The 18,198-nt window shown below is 40.1% G+C and overlaps 1 protein-coding gene across 3 annotated transcripts in view; it reads left to right on the forward strand.

Moving 5' to 3' along the window:
* The window catches only part of OSBPL9 (oxysterol binding protein like 9), a 146,897-nt gene that overhangs the window by 118,717 nt on the left and 9,982 nt on the right, over positions 1-18,198 (forward strand). For 2 of the 3 annotated variants that reach the window (XM_075555882.1, XM_075555877.1), the window contains 6 exons: positions 976-1,014; positions 4,805-4,895; positions 6,877-6,981; positions 9,349-9,508; positions 14,484-14,596; positions 14,682-14,800. In XM_075555882.1, coding sequence (XP_075411997.1) covers positions 976-1,014; positions 4,805-4,895; positions 6,877-6,981; positions 9,349-9,508; positions 14,484-14,596; positions 14,682-14,800 — 627 coding nt within the window. The remainder of the gene's footprint in view (positions 1-975; positions 1,015-4,804; positions 4,896-6,876; positions 6,982-9,348; positions 9,509-14,483; positions 14,597-14,681; positions 14,801-18,198) is intronic. The other variant, XM_075555885.1, reaches the window with a different exon arrangement.

Below are 18,198 nucleotides of genomic sequence, written 5' to 3' on the forward strand. Positions count from 1 at the left end.
GCCCAGTAGCTATTCGGTTGTAATCCCGTTAGAGTCCAGTGCGAGTTGGCATAGCTTACTGTAAAGGTCAGATGCAGAAGTCTTGGGCCTTTAGTACTAAATGAAGGAGTCATGTTGGCATAGCAGTTTAATCATTCGAACTGCTCACCCCAAGGTTGCCCAGTGGTTCAAACCCACCAGCTGCTCCTTGGGGAAAAGGTGAGGCTTCCAGTTCCTGTCAAGTTCAGAGTCTCGGAAACCCTAAGGAGCCATTCTGTTCTATCCTTTAAAGAGCCCTGGTGGCATAGTGGTTACACCTTGGGCTGCTATCTTGCAAGGTCGGCAGTTTGAAACTGCATCAGCCGCTCTGTGGGAGCAAGACCAAACTGTAAAGAGTTACAGTGTGGGAAACACATGCTCCTCTGTTCTTCCCTGCTCTCTAGGACCAGCCCTCCTCAGAATCCGCTGTTGACCCGGAGGGAGGCAGGGATTTGGGTTTGGGTTTGTAGGGTCAGTTTGCCAGAATTTACTCCATGACAGTCTGTTAGGCGGTGCATAATCCTAAATTAATATAAATCAATACTGTAAACTCTTTATGGAATAGAAAACCCTGTTTTTCTTCCTCACAGAGACTGGTGGTTTCAAACTGCTGACTTTGTGCTTAGCAGCCCAAGCTCAGCCATCAGGGCTCCTTGTCTCTTTCCAGTTTAATAACTGGCAGCACCAGGCAATTCAATATTTTCAAGTGAACATAATTTATATGCCTATCTAGAAATGAGATAATTTTTGGTGTTCATTGTTGCATACCTATCTAATAATAATTGATTAGGAATGTTCAGTAGAATTAACAGCTTAGTGGAAGTGGAAAAATAGTGTTCCAAAATCATTATTCACTAGTATAATGAGTACAATACGCTTTCTTTAGAGGAAAGAAAGTACACTAGGCGTTCCTTAAATGAAAGAATGAAGTTAATATTTCTAACATTTTTCCTTAAGGACCAGTGTAATGCGGAACAGCACGCAGATGGAATTATAGTAAGTTTAATCTAATCTCTTTGTTTCCCTTGACTTCTGCAGCACATTTAACCAGTCATGTCAGCAGAGGCCTGAGTTTCTCCTCATTTTCAACGCAAATTCCTCTTTCCACTTAATCACTGCTTTTTGTTATCGACTGTTGCAATCTTCTTTTTGCTCAAGTGACCATCTTTCAGCAATCACTTGGAGGGAAATGACAGTCTTAAATTTGTTTTCTGAGCATTTGTCCCATTTAAATCACTTTGCATGTGTTAACTCGAAAAGTTAATCATGGTATAATAACCTCAGCTTTTGTGACTAAATCAGGCATAATTCACAATGCTACGTTTCTTGGCAAGCCTTTTTCTCAGATGCAAGCAAAGGGGCAAGGGCATAGTATTGTAATGCATTATATCTAAATCTGTGTACTTATTTTTCTCTTATTTCTTGATTTTGTGTATTATCAGCACTCATTTGTGTGGTGTAACTCCATTTTTCTTGGAATTACTTACAGTGTGAATTCTCTCACTTTTATGGCCATTTGCTTATTTACTCTTTCTTCCTTTATTACTTTATTGACCTTATAATCTTCCAGCTGGAAAGTTAGACTCTGAAGGTTTGGAATGTGAGTGCTTTAGTTTTATAGGAACCGAATGATTGATGCTTAGACGGAAGTGGCCTATTTTCCCTGAGATGTACCAATCCCTGAGGGGTTAAACTGGCCTACCTCTAAAGCCGGGATGGGTAAGAAGTAGCACTGACTTCTGTACATGTGGAAAAAAATCTTCAGAGCCAGCTCGTGATTAGGCTTCAAAGAATGAGCATGTTGAAATGAAAAACAAATCTTTCTGGTTTGCATTACTATTAAACGCATTTTAACATTTGAATTAAGAGCATTGGAATTTTCATTTTTCTGTTCAAAGAGAGTTCAACATACAGTATAATACAAATATATAATATAGATATAACCTCTCTTCCCAGGCAGCATTGGATTTTATGTAAGCCTCACAGGGAAAGGATTGTATATGGTTTGTCTAGTTCCTACAGTCTCTTAAGGAAAATTGAAAGATTTTTTTATCCTTTAGTGCAAAGTTCATTACATTATGTTTAAAAATGGGTAATATTTTATAAATCATAAAAATATTTGAAAACGTTACAATTGGAAAATCTAAACTTGTAGTAAACAAAATCCTTGGATTATTTGATCAGAAACTATAGGGTTTTCTTGGTTGAAACCCTTTATTTTAAAGGAATTGTTCCTGATAAAAGCCCTGGACCAGCCTGCCTGGGTATAACTGCGCTGCTCAGTAGCTGTGGGCCCTTGGACAAATTACTGAGCATGATCTCCTCATCTGGAAAAGTGACTCGTTTACCTCAGAGGTTGCTTGTAAAGAATAGAGCATCTAGTAGTCAGAAAATAAATGCTAGGTTTGCGTACACATAGATATTTATAATTATTACATGTTATACATGGCAATGTTGTATACTTGTAAATTTTATTTATTAATGTTATCCCAGCAGATTAGCATCAAGGGTTATTATTTGCTTGTATTTTTTAGGCTCTGTATACTCATTTTATAAGCAAAATTAATGTAATTTGACATATTATCCTGAAGTTGTATGGCCATGGATTGTAGACTGAATACAGAATAAGGGCATGTTTTCTTTCTTCCATTTTTTAAAAAATTAAATGCTTATATCTTATCTGCAAAACAAAAGATTTTGTCCAAAATAGAATTCTGGTAACAGTTACTTTATTTCTTAGTCTCTTCAGTGATTTTCCTTATATAAGTTTTCATTCCTTTGGATCAAAGTGTTTGTGGTGGGCTTTGGTGTTTTTCAAGCATTTGTACAACACAGGATTAGCTTTAAGAATAGCTCGGGGGCTTGCAGAGTCACTGGTTCCCTTATTACAGCTGCTCTGGCATCTGGAGGTCTAGTTTTTGAATGATCTTATTTAAGAATTGGAAAGCCACAAGAGAGAAACTGAGGGCCGTCTATAACAAGGACATATCAAGGTCTGGATAGAGCAGTCAAAGAAACTGGGAATGTGGTGGGTTCCAGTTTCTGTGCTCTTCGTTATGCTTCAAAGCCTGCCTTACTTCACATTACTAACTTTTTGATTACTAGTATTTTTAGTTTATTTTCTAGTGTCAATATTTAGGCCAGGCATATTATGGTGACATGAATCAGAATTCTTGTGTTGGAATAGCTTAGTCTAAAAGATGTAATTTAATGATTTCAACATAATATGTGTAGATGGTTACTTACTGTGTTTTAGGTGAAAGATTGTATAGCAAATTAGGTTCCAGTTGATCAGGTTTCTGCAGACGGTTCTGTGACATAGTTAACTGTTTTCACGGGTTGTCTTCCCATCATCTCCAGTCTGTGTTTCCATTCATCTCCCTTCTGCTCCCTTCCACCTTTGTTGTGGGTAAATGTGGACCACTTGGTCTCAGAGATGATTATTTTAAGGAAGACCTTGTTCACAGGCATTGTTTCTTTTATAAACCAATCTACTATTTGGCTGACAGATCTCCGGAAGTGGCTTTGTGCCAGTCTCTACAGCAGGGCTCCTCAAACTGTTTAAACAGGGTTCAGTTCACTGTCCCTCAGACCGTTGGAGGGCCAGACTATAGTTTTTTAAAAAAAACTATGAACAAATACCTGTGCACACTGCACATACCTTATTTTGAAGTAAAAAAAACAAACGGGGCAGAAACCCCCGGCGGGCCGGATCAGTGTCCGTGGCGGACACAGTTTGAGGACACCTGCGCTTCAGGTTCATTGTCTAACGTACACGTTCAATGAGGCTGTTACAAGACCAACTTTCTCTCAGTTTTCATTGTAGGCACTTCCAGGATTATACATATACATTTTGTCCTTCTTCATCAAGTATTTCCTTTGAAGCCAAGATAATGTGTTGTTTTCTGCCATTAAACTCTACCACATATTTATCTGAAGCTCAGTGGCCCAGATCCATGAATAATTGAAGAACTCTTTTTTTACTTTTCCCCCTATATTTATTTCATGGTTTATGTCCTGTTTAGTTTGAAAGTGGTAAAACCCATAGTTTGAAATTCTGCTGTTTCCTCCCCATCCCCACTCCATGCACCCCTGATTAAAAAAAGCATAATCATTTTTGAACTCTTGTTTTTAAAATGTTGTCATCCATCAGAAAAAATTTTGCCTTGTAATTAAAGAAATGTATGCACCCCTCTCCCCAAAATTGTACATACACGTTGTTTAGGATGTATATTTTTCATGTTCTAAATCTTCCGACAGAAGGTCTCCCACTCTTAATTAGGAAGTACATCTTTTACCTCTAGTGACCTTAAAACTGGGCTCTGGGCATAGCACAGTGCTGAAATAGATAAGGAAAGTTAAGATCCTATTATGCAAGTACATTAGCTAGTACTAGGCTAATGTTCATTAACACCAAATCAAGAGAAAACTTCTCCATGTTTAATAGACAAACCACGTGTGTGGTGAATTAAACATTTTGAGAAGCATTGCATTGAAGCAAGAAATGATTTGATTGGGCTTCCTAAAGACTCCCCACACCTTCTAAAGCTTCCTTACAGGATTCCCACTCAGCTTACCCTTCTTCATGCTATGTGATGGAGTTGAAAGAAATTCTTAGACTTGTGTTCGAAAGGATGTTTTATGTCTCTCTTGCATCTTGACCGACATACCTCGATCGCTACTCTCAGGATTTTGCTGACAAATGTGAGCTTTTCATAGGTTTGGGAGGGTCAGCTTAAAACAGACACTTAATTAAAAGTAACCATTCTGTGTTTCTTTATCTCAGAGCACTATCAATCCTGTAGATGCAATCTATCAACCTAGTCCCTTGGAACCTGTGATAAGCACAATGCCTTCCCAGACGGTCTTACCTTCAGGTGTAGTATTTGTAAAAAATATTTCATAAGATCCATTGATGAGAAAAATTAATGTGTGTGGCTATCTTTAAGAGATCTTTTAATCTTTTTTAAACAGGAATCATAAAATGTGTTTGAGGGCGATCAAAGAGTATTGCTACGAATAGTTCCCATCTGTCCAACCTTTCCCTCCCAGTGAATTCTGCACTTTTGAAATTACACCCTGTCCAAATATCAGTTTTAGCATCCTTGAGGAGAGACTCAAATTGTCTTCCTTTTAAGGTGCTTTGAGTTTTCCAGGTGGAGGGCAAGAAGCCAGACGGGACCGCTCAGGGTGGATGGGGTAAAGTTTCCCAGTGAGATTCTCCGAGGACAGATCCCTGGCCACCATCAAAGAATGAACAGGCACGTTGTCACGATGGAGCACTTCCTCAGCCCAGCTCTCTTGGCCATTTTCTCATTAATTCAACTTTCCAGTTTCTGTGAAAATTCATAACAAGCTCCTTTGTTCATCCTGTGTCCTTGGAGAAAATCTGTCAAGAAAAGCATTTGCCATCACATGAACGACCTCTCCACCGTGAATTTAATGGGCCTAGAAGATCCCCTCCAAATTGCTGTTTTGATTAGATCCGCCCCCACCCCGCCCTTTTTTTTAATGGCACTTTAGCCAAACTTCCCACAAGTTTGTTACTGAGAGAACTTGCTGACAGCCAGCAACATGTCTAACACTTTAATAAATAAATCAACCCATGAGTGCATGAGCTGGACTCCTTAGTAGCAATACTGCTTGTCCTCCTGTCGTTAAAAATGAACTGGCCAAAAAATAGGTGTTTTTTTGGCATTGACTTTTGAAATACTATCAAAGGAGTTTGCATTTTCAAACTGAGGTAGAAGAGAAATACGGTTACTGAGATTTGAATTCATTGTGGGCCAAAATTGGGGAATAATTGATGTACCTTGGTCTACTTGAATGTAATTAAGGTACTCATTATTTAAGATGCCCTTTACATATCTAAATAATATAAATGGTTTATGTATATTTAAGAGAAAGGACAGAATGAAATGTGTGCGTGCTCAGTGATCAAGTGTGGAGACCCTGGATGGCACAATGCCTCTGTTGCTGACCACAAGGAAGAGTCAAGCCCAGCCAGAGGCCTTTCAGAAGAAAGAGCTGGCAGTCTTCTGAAAAGGCGTTACTAAAGACCCAGTGTAGTCCCACGCTGATCTGAGGGGCAGGGGGGCCCTGAGTCCAGGATGCCGCCCTGGCACCGGCCCCCTGTTGTTCATTCAGTCAGTTCAGCTTGTAGCAGCCCAGACAGGGCTTTCTAAGATTTTAAGTCTTCCCTGAACCAGATCACTTTATCTTTTTCTCCCTTGGAACAGCTAAGTGTGTGCTTAGCAGCCCAGTCCCTAACCTGCCTCTAACCTGCCTCACCACCAGGGCAGGGCTCTTTACAGAGGGATGCATACTCTATCGGCATTGGTAAAGAGGGTCTAACACTCCACACGGTGGCTCCTTTTATCATTTCATTTCAGCCTGCATTTCTGTGTTCTTAACAATGAGGTAGTTAACATAAAAGAGCAAATATTTTCAATGAATAGTTAAAGTTTGTCTTTTAAAAAAAAGTTTTATTTTTTTTACGGCTTTAGAGTGAACTTAATCGTTCACAGGGGATCATAGAGTGGGCATGTGCCTCATCTCACATTTTCCGTGGTTGAGATTCGGAAATACGCTGTCAGAGCATTTGTTGGTTTTGTAGAGCTGTTGCCAGGCTGGCTGACCTTAGCTAGTCGCTTGGTGCCTTGCTTATATTTTTACACAGTAATCTGTAGCACATCATCACTGAGAGGTCAGAGTAAAGAGTAACATGGAACTTGGCTGAATGGAATGTAATTTCAGAAATTACTGATCTCTAGGATTTTATATCCCAACCAATCATAGTCAGTACTGTGTGTATTTTGCTGTTTCTCTTAACATTTTTCACTTGTCCACATTTTCTAGAACCTGCTCAGTTGTGTAAGTCAGAGCAGCGTCCATCCTCCCTACCAGTTGGACCTGTATTGGCTACTCTGGGACGTCATCAGACTCCAACGCCAAATAGTACAGGTATCAGATTTGTGTGATTCTTTTACTTCTCTTAATCCCTAACTAGCATTTGAGATTTATGATGGGGAAGTGTGTTGTATACATTTGTTGGAAATATCTTAGTTTTATCATTATACTTTGACACAGGAAAACTAACTTTGTAAACCAGAAACTTTTAGTAATTAATTATAATTTAAATAAAAACACAGCAGGTCTGAGGATTTTATTTACCTGTAAGATTTATTTTGGAAATCCATATTGACTTTTTGAAAAGTCAGACTTGTCTATATCTGGAGATTCAAAAAGTTCATGGAAAAATTCTATTAACTTTTAATTCCATTTTCCCATGAACCTTTTGAAGCCCTTTGTATACGTCTTGTAGAAAAGGCAAGACAATAGAGAAGCACACAAAATAAACGCTGAACGTCCTCTTTACCCCCCCCCCCCCTGCATTTCTATTCCCAGATGTCCACATACACCTCTGTGCTGTGTGTTTTTATTGTTGTTTTAACGTAAGTGAGCTACTTTAGTTCCCATGTTGATACACTTGGCTGCAGGATTCTTTTGACTAGGTGTTACTGGGAGCCCTGGTGGTGTACTGGTTACACTTGGGTCTGCTAACCACAGGGTCACCAGCTGCTTCATGGGAGGCAGAAGGAGCTTTCTACTCCTGTAAAACGTTAGTCTCAGAACCTCACAGGGGCAGTTCTACCCTGTCCTATTGGGTCACTCTGAGTTGGCATTGATTCATGGCAGTGAGTTTTTGTTTTGAGGCAACGCCTGTTTTGAATATTTTTCTATTATAAGCAATGCTTTTGAAAGAGGAGTACAGAAAGCCCCTGGGTTACCACTCCTGAGACCCGTTCCTAGCTGTATCTTTAAGAATTTGTAGGTCAAACCAGATGCCTAGAGTTCTGTTTGCTTTCTTCTTTGGAATAAAAAGGTCTGAAGCCTGAAGCAGCAAGTCAATGTGATTGTGCCTAGGAATTTATTGCTTGTAGGGATTGGTTCAATCTTTTCCAAAAGAGGGCAAATTAACAGAACACTTAAGAATAGCTTCAAAGATAGCTACTCCCCCACCCTAGCATAGTGAAACCACAGTGCTTTGAATGTGTGTGGCTTTCCACAGCCTTACCAATAATCGGATCACCTATCTGTGATTTAATCCATAATTCGGTTACTGACTTGAAGGAATCACCCAGGTTGTAAAGGTTCTAGTTCCAGTTTAAAACCCCGCATTAAAAGGTAAGTCCTCGTCAGTAAATTGGCGTTTGTAACCTGGAGACCAACTGTATTTCTTTAGGTTAGATGTGTGCCTCTTTTACTGATTTGCCAATTTTTATAAAAACCAAGATGCTGCATCTTAATTTATTTGTAATTGGTGTAAACAGCTGCAAACCGGATGCTGTTGACTCCTCATGCTAGCTACGTAGGGGAGGTTGTACTACCCTAGTGGACCCCAAAGCTGTATGTTGATAGAGGCACATTGCAATGGGTTTCTCATGCAAAGCAGCTGGTGGGTGTGAGCGTGGAGTTTTCAAGGAGCAGTCAGGTGATGGAACCAGTGTGCCACCAGGGCCCTAACTGGCTTAGACTTGTGGTCTTTATTTTTCTTCTAATTTACAGGGATACACCATCAGTGTCAGCTATTAGATTTATTTCTTGTTTTAAAACTAATTTTATTGATACTGAGTTACCTATACAGTGAAAAACCAGGGAGCAGGGGGAGCATCTTTGTCTCTATCTTTGGGGACCAAAGTCAGAACTATTCTTAGGGAGGTAAGGGATAGATAACACCTAACACCCTGACCCCAACCTACACATCGGGCAGCCTTAGCACTGTCTGTCCTGAGTAGAGCTTATGTGGAGTTAGGGAAAATCACCATGTGGTTTCAGCTAATAGCCCATTGTAAAATTTGAATTAAGAAAGATAGTCTTATTTTTGGTCTTTAATACTTAACAGTGTAAACAGTTTGTCTTAATTTGGAAAGGAAAAAAATCAATTGCTGTCTTGTTTGAAGTTCTTGGGAAAGTGTTGATAAAGCAATTTAAATAATGAAGTTTAAAACTTGTGTGCGGTATAAAACCAGAGGCTTGTCATCTGGCGCTTAGTACCCACAATTGACTGCCCAACACTAGATTTCCACATAATTTACATATAACTGAGCGCTTCCTTCTTCATGTAGGATAAATTGATCTTTAGCTATGGAATAAGGACAAAGGATTATTTCATTTATTTCGAAGGTGTTGTCCCTATGCATGCATAATATTTGCCCTTTGCTAAAGGTTTGGGTTTCTTTACAAAGAAGAAACTTCTGTCATCTTAATGAAATGTCTTTCCCTCTACCACTGTCATTTACCCCTAATGAAGACCCTTTTAACTCCTAGGCAGCGGACACTCACCACCTAGTAGCAGTCTAACCTCTCCCAGTCATGTCAACTTGTCTCCAAACACAGTCCCAGAGTTCTCTTACTCTAGCAGTGAGGATGAATTCTATGATGCTGATGAATTTCATCAAAGTGGCTCCTCCCCAAAGCGCTTAATAGAGTAAGTAGATGAACAAAGTATGTATTTAAATGACTCTCCTAGTTTTTAAAAATGTAATTTGATTTTGAGACGGGTGTTAATGACAAAACTGCTCTAATAGCTGTTATTTTGGAAAGTAAAAAAAGACAACTTCGTTTTAATGGGCACATTGAGTCCGATCAGTTCAGTGTAAGGAGTAGTTTTCCTTCTGCCATCACCCAAATGGACTAGGTAGTGTCTTCAAGGATGTCATGTGCTGACCTCAGGCTAGTACTCTCCAGCACCAACCTTAGGAGCAGGTCCAATGTGAGGTCATTAGCTGGGAAGCCACTGTAGTGACAAAGAGCTAGTCCCTGTGCTGTTGTGGGAACAACCTTTATAATAGTCGCTGGAGTAAGGATAAGCCCAGAAAGCTTTGGGAGGATTGTTAAGTGTTGAGAAGTTAGCGCAGCATCTTGGTGCCTCAAAGATAGAATCCTAAGGTGAGATGTGTGGATGAGTCGAAAGAGGAGGAATGGAGGCATATAGGGAGGAAACCTGTTTCAGAAAGAGAAAGGAGCTTGAACTTTTTTCCTTTTTTAAAGGTGAGGGAATACATGCAGTGTATTGTAACGTTTGCATGTTATGTTTGTTTAAAAGAAATGAACTAAAAAATAAAGTGAGATCAAATGGGTTGAGAAAAGCCGGATCATTAAAGGTCTTTTACTCTAAACATTTTGAACGTGTGAGTGATAGCAGTTGCTGGTTAGATTTGCATTTGAGGATGACAGTTTTGCTGGAAGCAAGGAGCTCACCAGTCCCTCCATGGGGGAGAGAGGGAGATAGGCAGTCTGTGGAAGGGTCGACAGCCCTGGAAATGCTCTGGGGCAGTTCTGCTCTGTCTTGCAGCTTTGCTGTGAATCAAAACTGACTTAAGAGAGGCAGTATTTGGTTTTTAAATGTAGCACTGAGTGCCCAAAAAAGCAAAAGCAAACCCACTGCCATCGAGTTGATTCCAACTCACAGGGAGGAACCTTCGATAGGGTTTCTGAGACAGCTCCTTCATCCACAGCATAAGTATAGTGATGTGAAAGTAGAGGTAGAAAGAGGAGCCAAAACCTAGTAGTATATTCAGAAAGTTGGTGAGCCGAAATCATAGCATTAGGTTAGAGGGAAATGCCAAACTAATTCAGATGCACAATTCTTGTGCATTCTTCCTTATTCATGGTTCAATTTATATAATCACATCTCAACTACTCGAAAGCCATTTATAAGGAAAATGACTATTGGTTCATGGCTTTTGTTTTTTGTTTTTTTGGCAGCGCAAACTCAGCTTTCCATTGGGGGAATGTGGTCTAGTTGAATGCATACTGTTAAATGGGTATTGAGTTAAGAAATGAAGGTGTCAGCCTACAACTTCAAGGTCAATTTAACAGAAGGGATTTGGTTTAGCTCATTGGTTTCTTAATATAGTGTGATGGGAGGGAAGTAAACTGTTATGACATCACTGTTAACAATTTACTAATAGAAATTTTGTAGGAGCAGTTGTGTAAGGGTTACACATTGGGCTGCTAACCACAAGGCCAGCAGTTCAAAACCAATAGTAATTCCACGGGAGAAAGATGAGGCTTTCTATTCCCATAAAGATTTACAGTCTGAGAAACCCACAGGGGCAGCTCCACTCTGTCCTGTCGGGTTGCTATGAGTCGTAACAGACTTAATGGCAGTGAGTTTGGATTTGGTTTTATTCGTTGGACACATCACATCTCCCACCCCAATACTTTGCACTGGCTGGCCCCTCCTGGATCTATCTTCCTCCAGGTTTTCCTTTGGCTGGTGCCTCCCACCTGGCAGGTCTCTGCTCAGATGTCATGGTCTCTACTTGTGAGTTTGATGGTTGTAATTTTTAAGTGGTAGGACAGTTAGCTCCCCAGCTGATCATGGAGTTGACATAGACTAAGGTAGAGTTTTGTTCTGCTGTGTGTAGGTCCTTGACAATTGCTAACAGTAATAGACTACTCCAATTTTGAAAGTTTTTTTTTCCACTTAGTACTTCTAGTTCATTATGAACTTTTTATTAATTTTTTAAAATTTTGTAATCAGTTTATTGAGGGCTCTTACAAATATTTTAACAATTTGTAATCAATTATATCAAGTGAACTTGTATAGGTGCTGCCATTATTTTCAAACATCTTTCTCCTTGAGTCCCTTGATATCAGATCCTTTTTATTTCCTCCCTCCCCACCCTACCATCCTTGTGAACCCTTAATATATATTTATTTTATTTGATATCTTACACTGTCTGATGTACCCCTTTACCTACAGTTCTGTTATCCGTCCCCCTCAAGGGGGGCTATGCAGCTTTCATTACTATCAGCCCCCCCCTTCTCGTACCAAGTGCTGCGCCCTGAGTCACGAGTCTCTCTATGCTCTCTTCTTTTCACCCCACTGTGAGGAGGGGGTCAGACCAGACACGCTGCCCGCTTGGTGTCTCCAGTGTTGTCCTGTGTAGTGTTTGAATTTTTGGGATAGTGCAATTATTAATGGCCTTTTTTTGTTCAACAGAATTAAGGGCAAGTTTCTATGCTAGACTACTATTATTCTGAACAAAGTACTATCATAAATAGCTTGCCAGGAAATTTACTACTTACTTTATCCTTCCTCTAAAAGTTATTTTAACAGTATTCGGTGAAAGCGTGGTAATAAGGCCTGGTACATCTCTGTTAGTCTCTGGCTCCAGTGTCAGGGTTTTTCAAAAAATCCTTATGAAGTAAATGCTTGTTTTTTAATGCTTACCCTTTGTACATACAGTGGGCTTGTCCACAGTCTTTCAGGCGATTCCCTTTTCTCTTTTTCATGAAGCTCTTCTGAGCTTCAGTACCTGTCCTATAGCAAATACCCAGTTCACAGACCTCCGTTCAGTCAGAGGTAACCCATTTTATGTCCAGTTAGTCCCAGTGGGTACCCTTTCTCCCTTAATCCCTCTTCCTTTCTGCACTGATCCAGATTCCCAAACTGGTAGGGGCTAAAGATGTTTTATGTGGTTAGCACCATGTTTTATTAATTTATTTACTTTATTTCGTTTTCAGTGAGCCTAAATTCTTTCTAATCAGATACACTGGCTCTAGTTCCATAATGTCTTACAACCTGGCCTTGTTCACATATTTATGTTTTCTGCTTGCCCTCTACAGGCATTTGAATTTCTGACACTTGGAGGGCCATTAGCTGCCACCCCACTAGTTTTCTATTTCTCAGTGTCCTCTCTCTCTTTCTCAACCCACCTCCGTCCCTGAACCACACATGCACACTGAGGCAGTTGTACCTATTGGGTCGCTATGAATTAGAATTGAGTCACCGGCAGTGTTTTGTTTTTTAATGTAATGTGGAGTACTGGAAACCAAGCCCACTGCCATCAGGTTAGCGGCGCTCTCACAGGGACCTCATATAGGGTTCCAGGCGAGGATCGAGATCCATGCATAAGTGTTTGGCATCTATTAGGTACTCAATAATTTGTTATTTTTTGTAACTAAGTTTGAAGCTTTAAACTTTTTGGTGGACCTTATTGATGATCTTGATTGATCTTATTGATCAATAAAGATGGGTCTTTGGCTACATGAAATTTTTGTGGTAAATGAAGTCATGTGGTGACCTTATTTAAATCACTTGGCCTGAATGAGTTAATTTACAGAATGTCTGGGAATTTCCTATTTACATGGTTTTTTGTGTCCAAACACCCCTCCATTTGAACCTATGAAACATTTCTTTCACTTGGCCTAGCTCTGGGTTCAAATCCTGGATAAGGAGGAAACACAGCAAAAATAGGTCTGGAATTGCATCTAAAATAAGCATTACGTTTTATAGGACATGGGGGTTTAGAGCAATTTATTTAAAAGATTGATTCTATTTTGATGATGTGTCAAAGAGCCACAAAACAGTTTAAAGACAATTTTCCTGCAGCCTTGGTCTTTAACAGTCGTCTGATTTCTCTTACCTAGGTCTTTTACTCATATTCCCATTGGCTCTCAAAACTGGTGAGGTAGACATTAGTTACAGTGCCTTGTGATGTATACTGCTAAATTATCAAAGAAGCAATATTTAGTTACCTAAGGATTTTTGAAAAATAGATCAAAAGAAGGTAAGTAACCAGGGCAAACGATGTTTTCATTAGTATACATAGTAATGTTTCCCACCTATAGATTTGTACCAAGCCTGATTGTTATGTTTATGTACTGCTCCAAATAACACCTGTAATAGGAGAAGTTTGGTTTCTATTTTTATACATAAACGATTTGATTTTCTGATTATTATATTTATATGTAAATATTAATCCTCACTCACTGCCATTAAGTTGACTTTGGTTCCTAATGACCCTATAGCGACCCTAATCCTAGGAAAGTTATATAACAGGTATGACAGAGTACAGAAGACGATTCCCTAGATCTTGTAAACCAGCTTACAATGCAATTTGTTAAACATTTAGTTGTAAAAATTGTATGTCTTCTTGTTTTATAATTTCAAATGCAGTTTTTTTAATGAGTTGGAAGAATGTTAATTCCATGGGGAACTTTTACCAAAGGATCTCAAAGACGTAAATGAGACTAAGTCATAGGCTGTTGCTGCGCTGCGGTTCTGCAATTGTTGCCAAGAACTTTCACATAGCTATCGTTAGGTAATAGAACGCAATAGCTAACTTGAATTTTTAGTTTTAAATACAGAGGGGAAAATCTTATTTTTAATGAACTTCATGACTTGCCTTTGCAGTATGGCATGGGGTGAGTACACACTGTGCACAGAGCACGTGACAAGAGATCAGATCACCAGATTTTACACCAATCGACAGTCCTGGGATGAGGGTGGCACTGGGAGGGCAGTGGAGAACATAAGTGTGAGTTTATGTAACCAGCTAACTCTTCAGTGTCTACTGTGTTTCTATCTGCATACCTTGCTTTTAAGTAGCTGTGAGAGCTAACATTTTTTGATGATTCTGAATCTCCTAAGAAATTGGTTATTTTTTTAGTTCCTCTGGATCTGCTTCAGTCTTGACACACAGCAGCTCGGGAAACAGTCTGAAGCGCCCAGACACCACAGAATCCCTTAATTCTTCCTTGTCCAACGGAACCAGCGATGCTGGTAAGTGGTTTTTGAGAACTCAAATTTTTCTTCCCCTTAAAAACTTCTCCAATTCATCACCAATCTTAGATTTGTTTTATTTTAGACCTTTTTGATTCCCATGACGATAGAGATGATGAAGGGGAGGCAGGTTCTGTGGAAGAGCACAAGAGTGTTATCATGCACATCTTGTCCCAGGTTCGGCTTGGAATGGATCTTACTAAGGTAAGAGTCAAAAGTGGGCATTTGCCAACTCAAAAAAGTATTTGTGGGGGTTGGAAGAGGTCGTGTCATTACACTGTAATGGTCTTTTTGAAGCCCCCTTGTGTGTGTTCAGGAGATGCTGTGGTCTGAACTGGAATTGCAGTCTGCACCTCTAAAGAAGCCCCACTTGATCTGGAGGAAGAGGGATGTGTGGTGCCTTTGAACCTCTGCCTTTGTGCTAGAAGCCTCATCCTCCCATTGATTTTTTTTTTCTTTTTTAATAATTTTATCGGAGGCTCCCATTGATTTCTTACCACAGGACTGAAAAGTATCTGTTACTGTTAACTCTATTTTATAGGTCAGGAATTACAGTGGTGATTAGACTCAAGATCCTATTCTGTGGGACAGAACTAAGATTTCAGCACCTGCAATCTTGTCACTTGTCAAGGACCTTTCAGCATCAATAGCTGCCATTCCTATTTATTTAATTAAATATTCATTTAGCTGTAGCCGCTTTCAAGTTTTAAACACAATTTAGGCTCTTTTGTTCTGCCCAATGGGCGCTCGTGCTAGATGTCGTCTTGTTATCAGTAGCGAGCTTCGTTTGGGCTTTGTATTTAGAGTACCATTCTGAACAATTACTGACCCAGAACACTCTCTTGCAGCTGTCTGTAATGAAACATTTTACCCCAAACTAAATGAGGACAGAAACACCAGGATAGTATTACATTTTTTAAAAGTCCAACATTCTTGCCAGGAAGGCACCAGGAAAGTGTTCTGCAGGAGGTTGTCCCAGAATTGTTTCAGTGATGCTGAGCTTACTTAACTGGCTAGAGCAGAATTGTCGCTTCAAAACTTCAAAAGCTATTCTTTTTACTTCCTGCTAAGTTGGTTTTAGTCCCCAGTGTCCAAGACCAATCTAAAAGTTGCTTAAGCAACACTGAGCCTGCTATGATGGGAGGCCAAGAGGGAGACTAGTTCCATCCAGCATTCAGTTGGTCAGCAGCAGTGTGAGAAAGGTTTTGTTCGGGAGGTTTTCTGCACAGGGTCCCCAGGTCCAAAGGATATGTACTCTCTGCTTTAAGTACTTCTTGATGTAGTAAGGTCCCCCTCAACAGACACAGTCATTTAAATTCCCAAAAGGTCACTTAATCTTTTAGGGTCTTGCAGTAGCTAAAAAACGCAAATTCTGAACAAAAGGGGTTAGCAAACACACCAGCTGCTCTGTGGAGAAAGATGTTGCAGCCTGCTGGTGTTGACAAAGAATATTAAATATGCCATGGCCCACCCAAAGACAGGACAGATCTGGCTTGGAAGAAGTACAGTTGGAATATTCTTTACAAGGGAGGATAGCAACGCTCTCACACTTTGAAGGTGTTATCAAGAGGTACCAGTCCCTGAAGGACACCAGGTTTGGAGCGTCAGAGTTTAAAAAAACAAACCTCAAGCTGGATGGACACAGTGGCTGAAACAACTCAAATAACCATGAGAAAGGATAGGCAACATTTCATTCCATTGGAGCCAGGACAGCAGTACACCATGGCACACTAGAGCCGCGATTTAGAACTAATAATGTGTTCTGTTAGCAGCTGAGAACTTAACCTTCGGTGCCACCAGAGCTCCTGTGTATGAGTTTCAAAATGCTCTGAAAAATTTTCATTGCTATTTCATTCTGTGTTTCCATGAACTTTTTGAAGCCCTTTCATGTTTTCCATCTATGGAAATATTTTCTTATGTCTTACTCCTTTTGGAAAGACAAACTTTCCACAAACATTGTAGTGTTTGGGAGACCTGGGACGTCGCAGCCATTTATCTTACTTTGTCTTCAGAACAACTCAATGAAGCAGAGCAATTAACTGCTCTTCCTGACAGAAGCGAGAGCACTTGAACCAGTGAGAGACAGCCTACTCCAGTGTCCTTTCCCCACTGTTTGAGCCGCTTTTTCAGAATTGACATGACACAGTGTAGTGCTAAAACTACAGTTGACAAGATCCTGAAGATTACTTTCTGAATGACTGTACTCAAGTATAACTTTGTGTGTGGGATGTTTTTTCCCTTTGATTATAAGTGAAATGGAACTCTGGTGTGTATATACTTGTTCCTTCTTGTTTGAGCATTGCCAGTTCAATTCCTGTTTTATTTTTCTATTAGCATACCATCGTTTTACTCAGATATCAAGCGCTCTGTATGTTTGTCAACTGAATGTGTCTCCAGGAGCGCTGCTATGCCCAAACTTGGCTTACTTAGTGCACTCACAGAAATCCCTCACAGAGTAAGGAGATTCAGGCAAATAGGCATCAGCGGGGTGCACTGTGTGCATTAAAGTATGGTAGGCACCATTTTTTGTTGAGTTTTGAGGGTTGTGTTTACAAGTATTTTTCTCTATTGCATTCAAAGAAACAAGCCTCTGGTTTTGTTCTTTTGCATTCTTACCTTGGTGGTTTATAGATTCTATGTTCTTTAAAAGTTGTAGGAGTCAATCCATAAGTTTACCCACCAATCTAACCATATTCCGGTTATGCATACCCATGTTCTATGGAAGGAAAATATTTACTGGGTATAGCAGTGATGGAACATACAAATTTCTGCTAGTTCTTTAATGCATTTCTCCCCCCCCACACCATTATCATGATCCCAATTCTACCTTATATAGCCAGCTAGACCAGAGGATGTACACCAGTATAGATAAGAGCTGGAAACACAGGGAATCAAGGACAGATTAACCTCTCAGGACCAATAATGAGAGTAGCCATAACAGGAGGGGAAGGTGGGGTATAAAGGGGAAACTGATCATAAGGATCTATATATACCCTCCCTGGGGGGACGGACAACAGAAAAGTGGGTGATGGGGACGTCAGATAGTGTAAGGCATGATAAAATAATTTATAAATTATCAAGGGTTCATGAGAGAGGGGTTGCCGGAAGGGAGGGGAAAATGAGCTGATACAAAGGGCTCAAGTAGAAAGCAAATGTTTTGAGAATGATGATGCAACATATGTACAAATGTGCTTGACACAATCTCTCTCTCTCTCACTCACACACACACACACACACACACACACAGAGAGAGAGAGAGAGAGATTTGAAAGCTGATAGCTTTGGTATCTGTCCTCCAAGCATATCTTTCTCCCACCAGCACTCTCTCTATATCCAGCCTCTTTAGTCCAGTGGTTAACGCCATTCACTCCCCATTTCTAGTTCTTTTGTCCACCAACTGGTAGAATGAGCCCATTGCAAGGTTGGTGGTTCAAACCCACCAGCTGATCCATGAGCAAAAGACCACATTGTCCTGTAAAGATTTACTATTTTGGAAACCCTATATAGGGTTGTTACTTGGAGTCTCACTCTTCCATTTCTCTAATGCCACCCCAAGGAAGAATCCTCCCTCTGCCTCATTCTAAGAGAAGCAGTGACAATTT

Source organism: Tenrec ecaudatus, chromosome 1 (genome assembly GCF_050624435.1).
Source record: "Tenrec ecaudatus isolate mTenEca1 chromosome 1, mTenEca1.hap1, whole genome shotgun sequence".
In the NCBI taxonomy this organism is placed as follows: domain Eukaryota; kingdom Metazoa; phylum Chordata; class Mammalia; order Afrosoricida; family Tenrecidae; genus Tenrec; species Tenrec ecaudatus.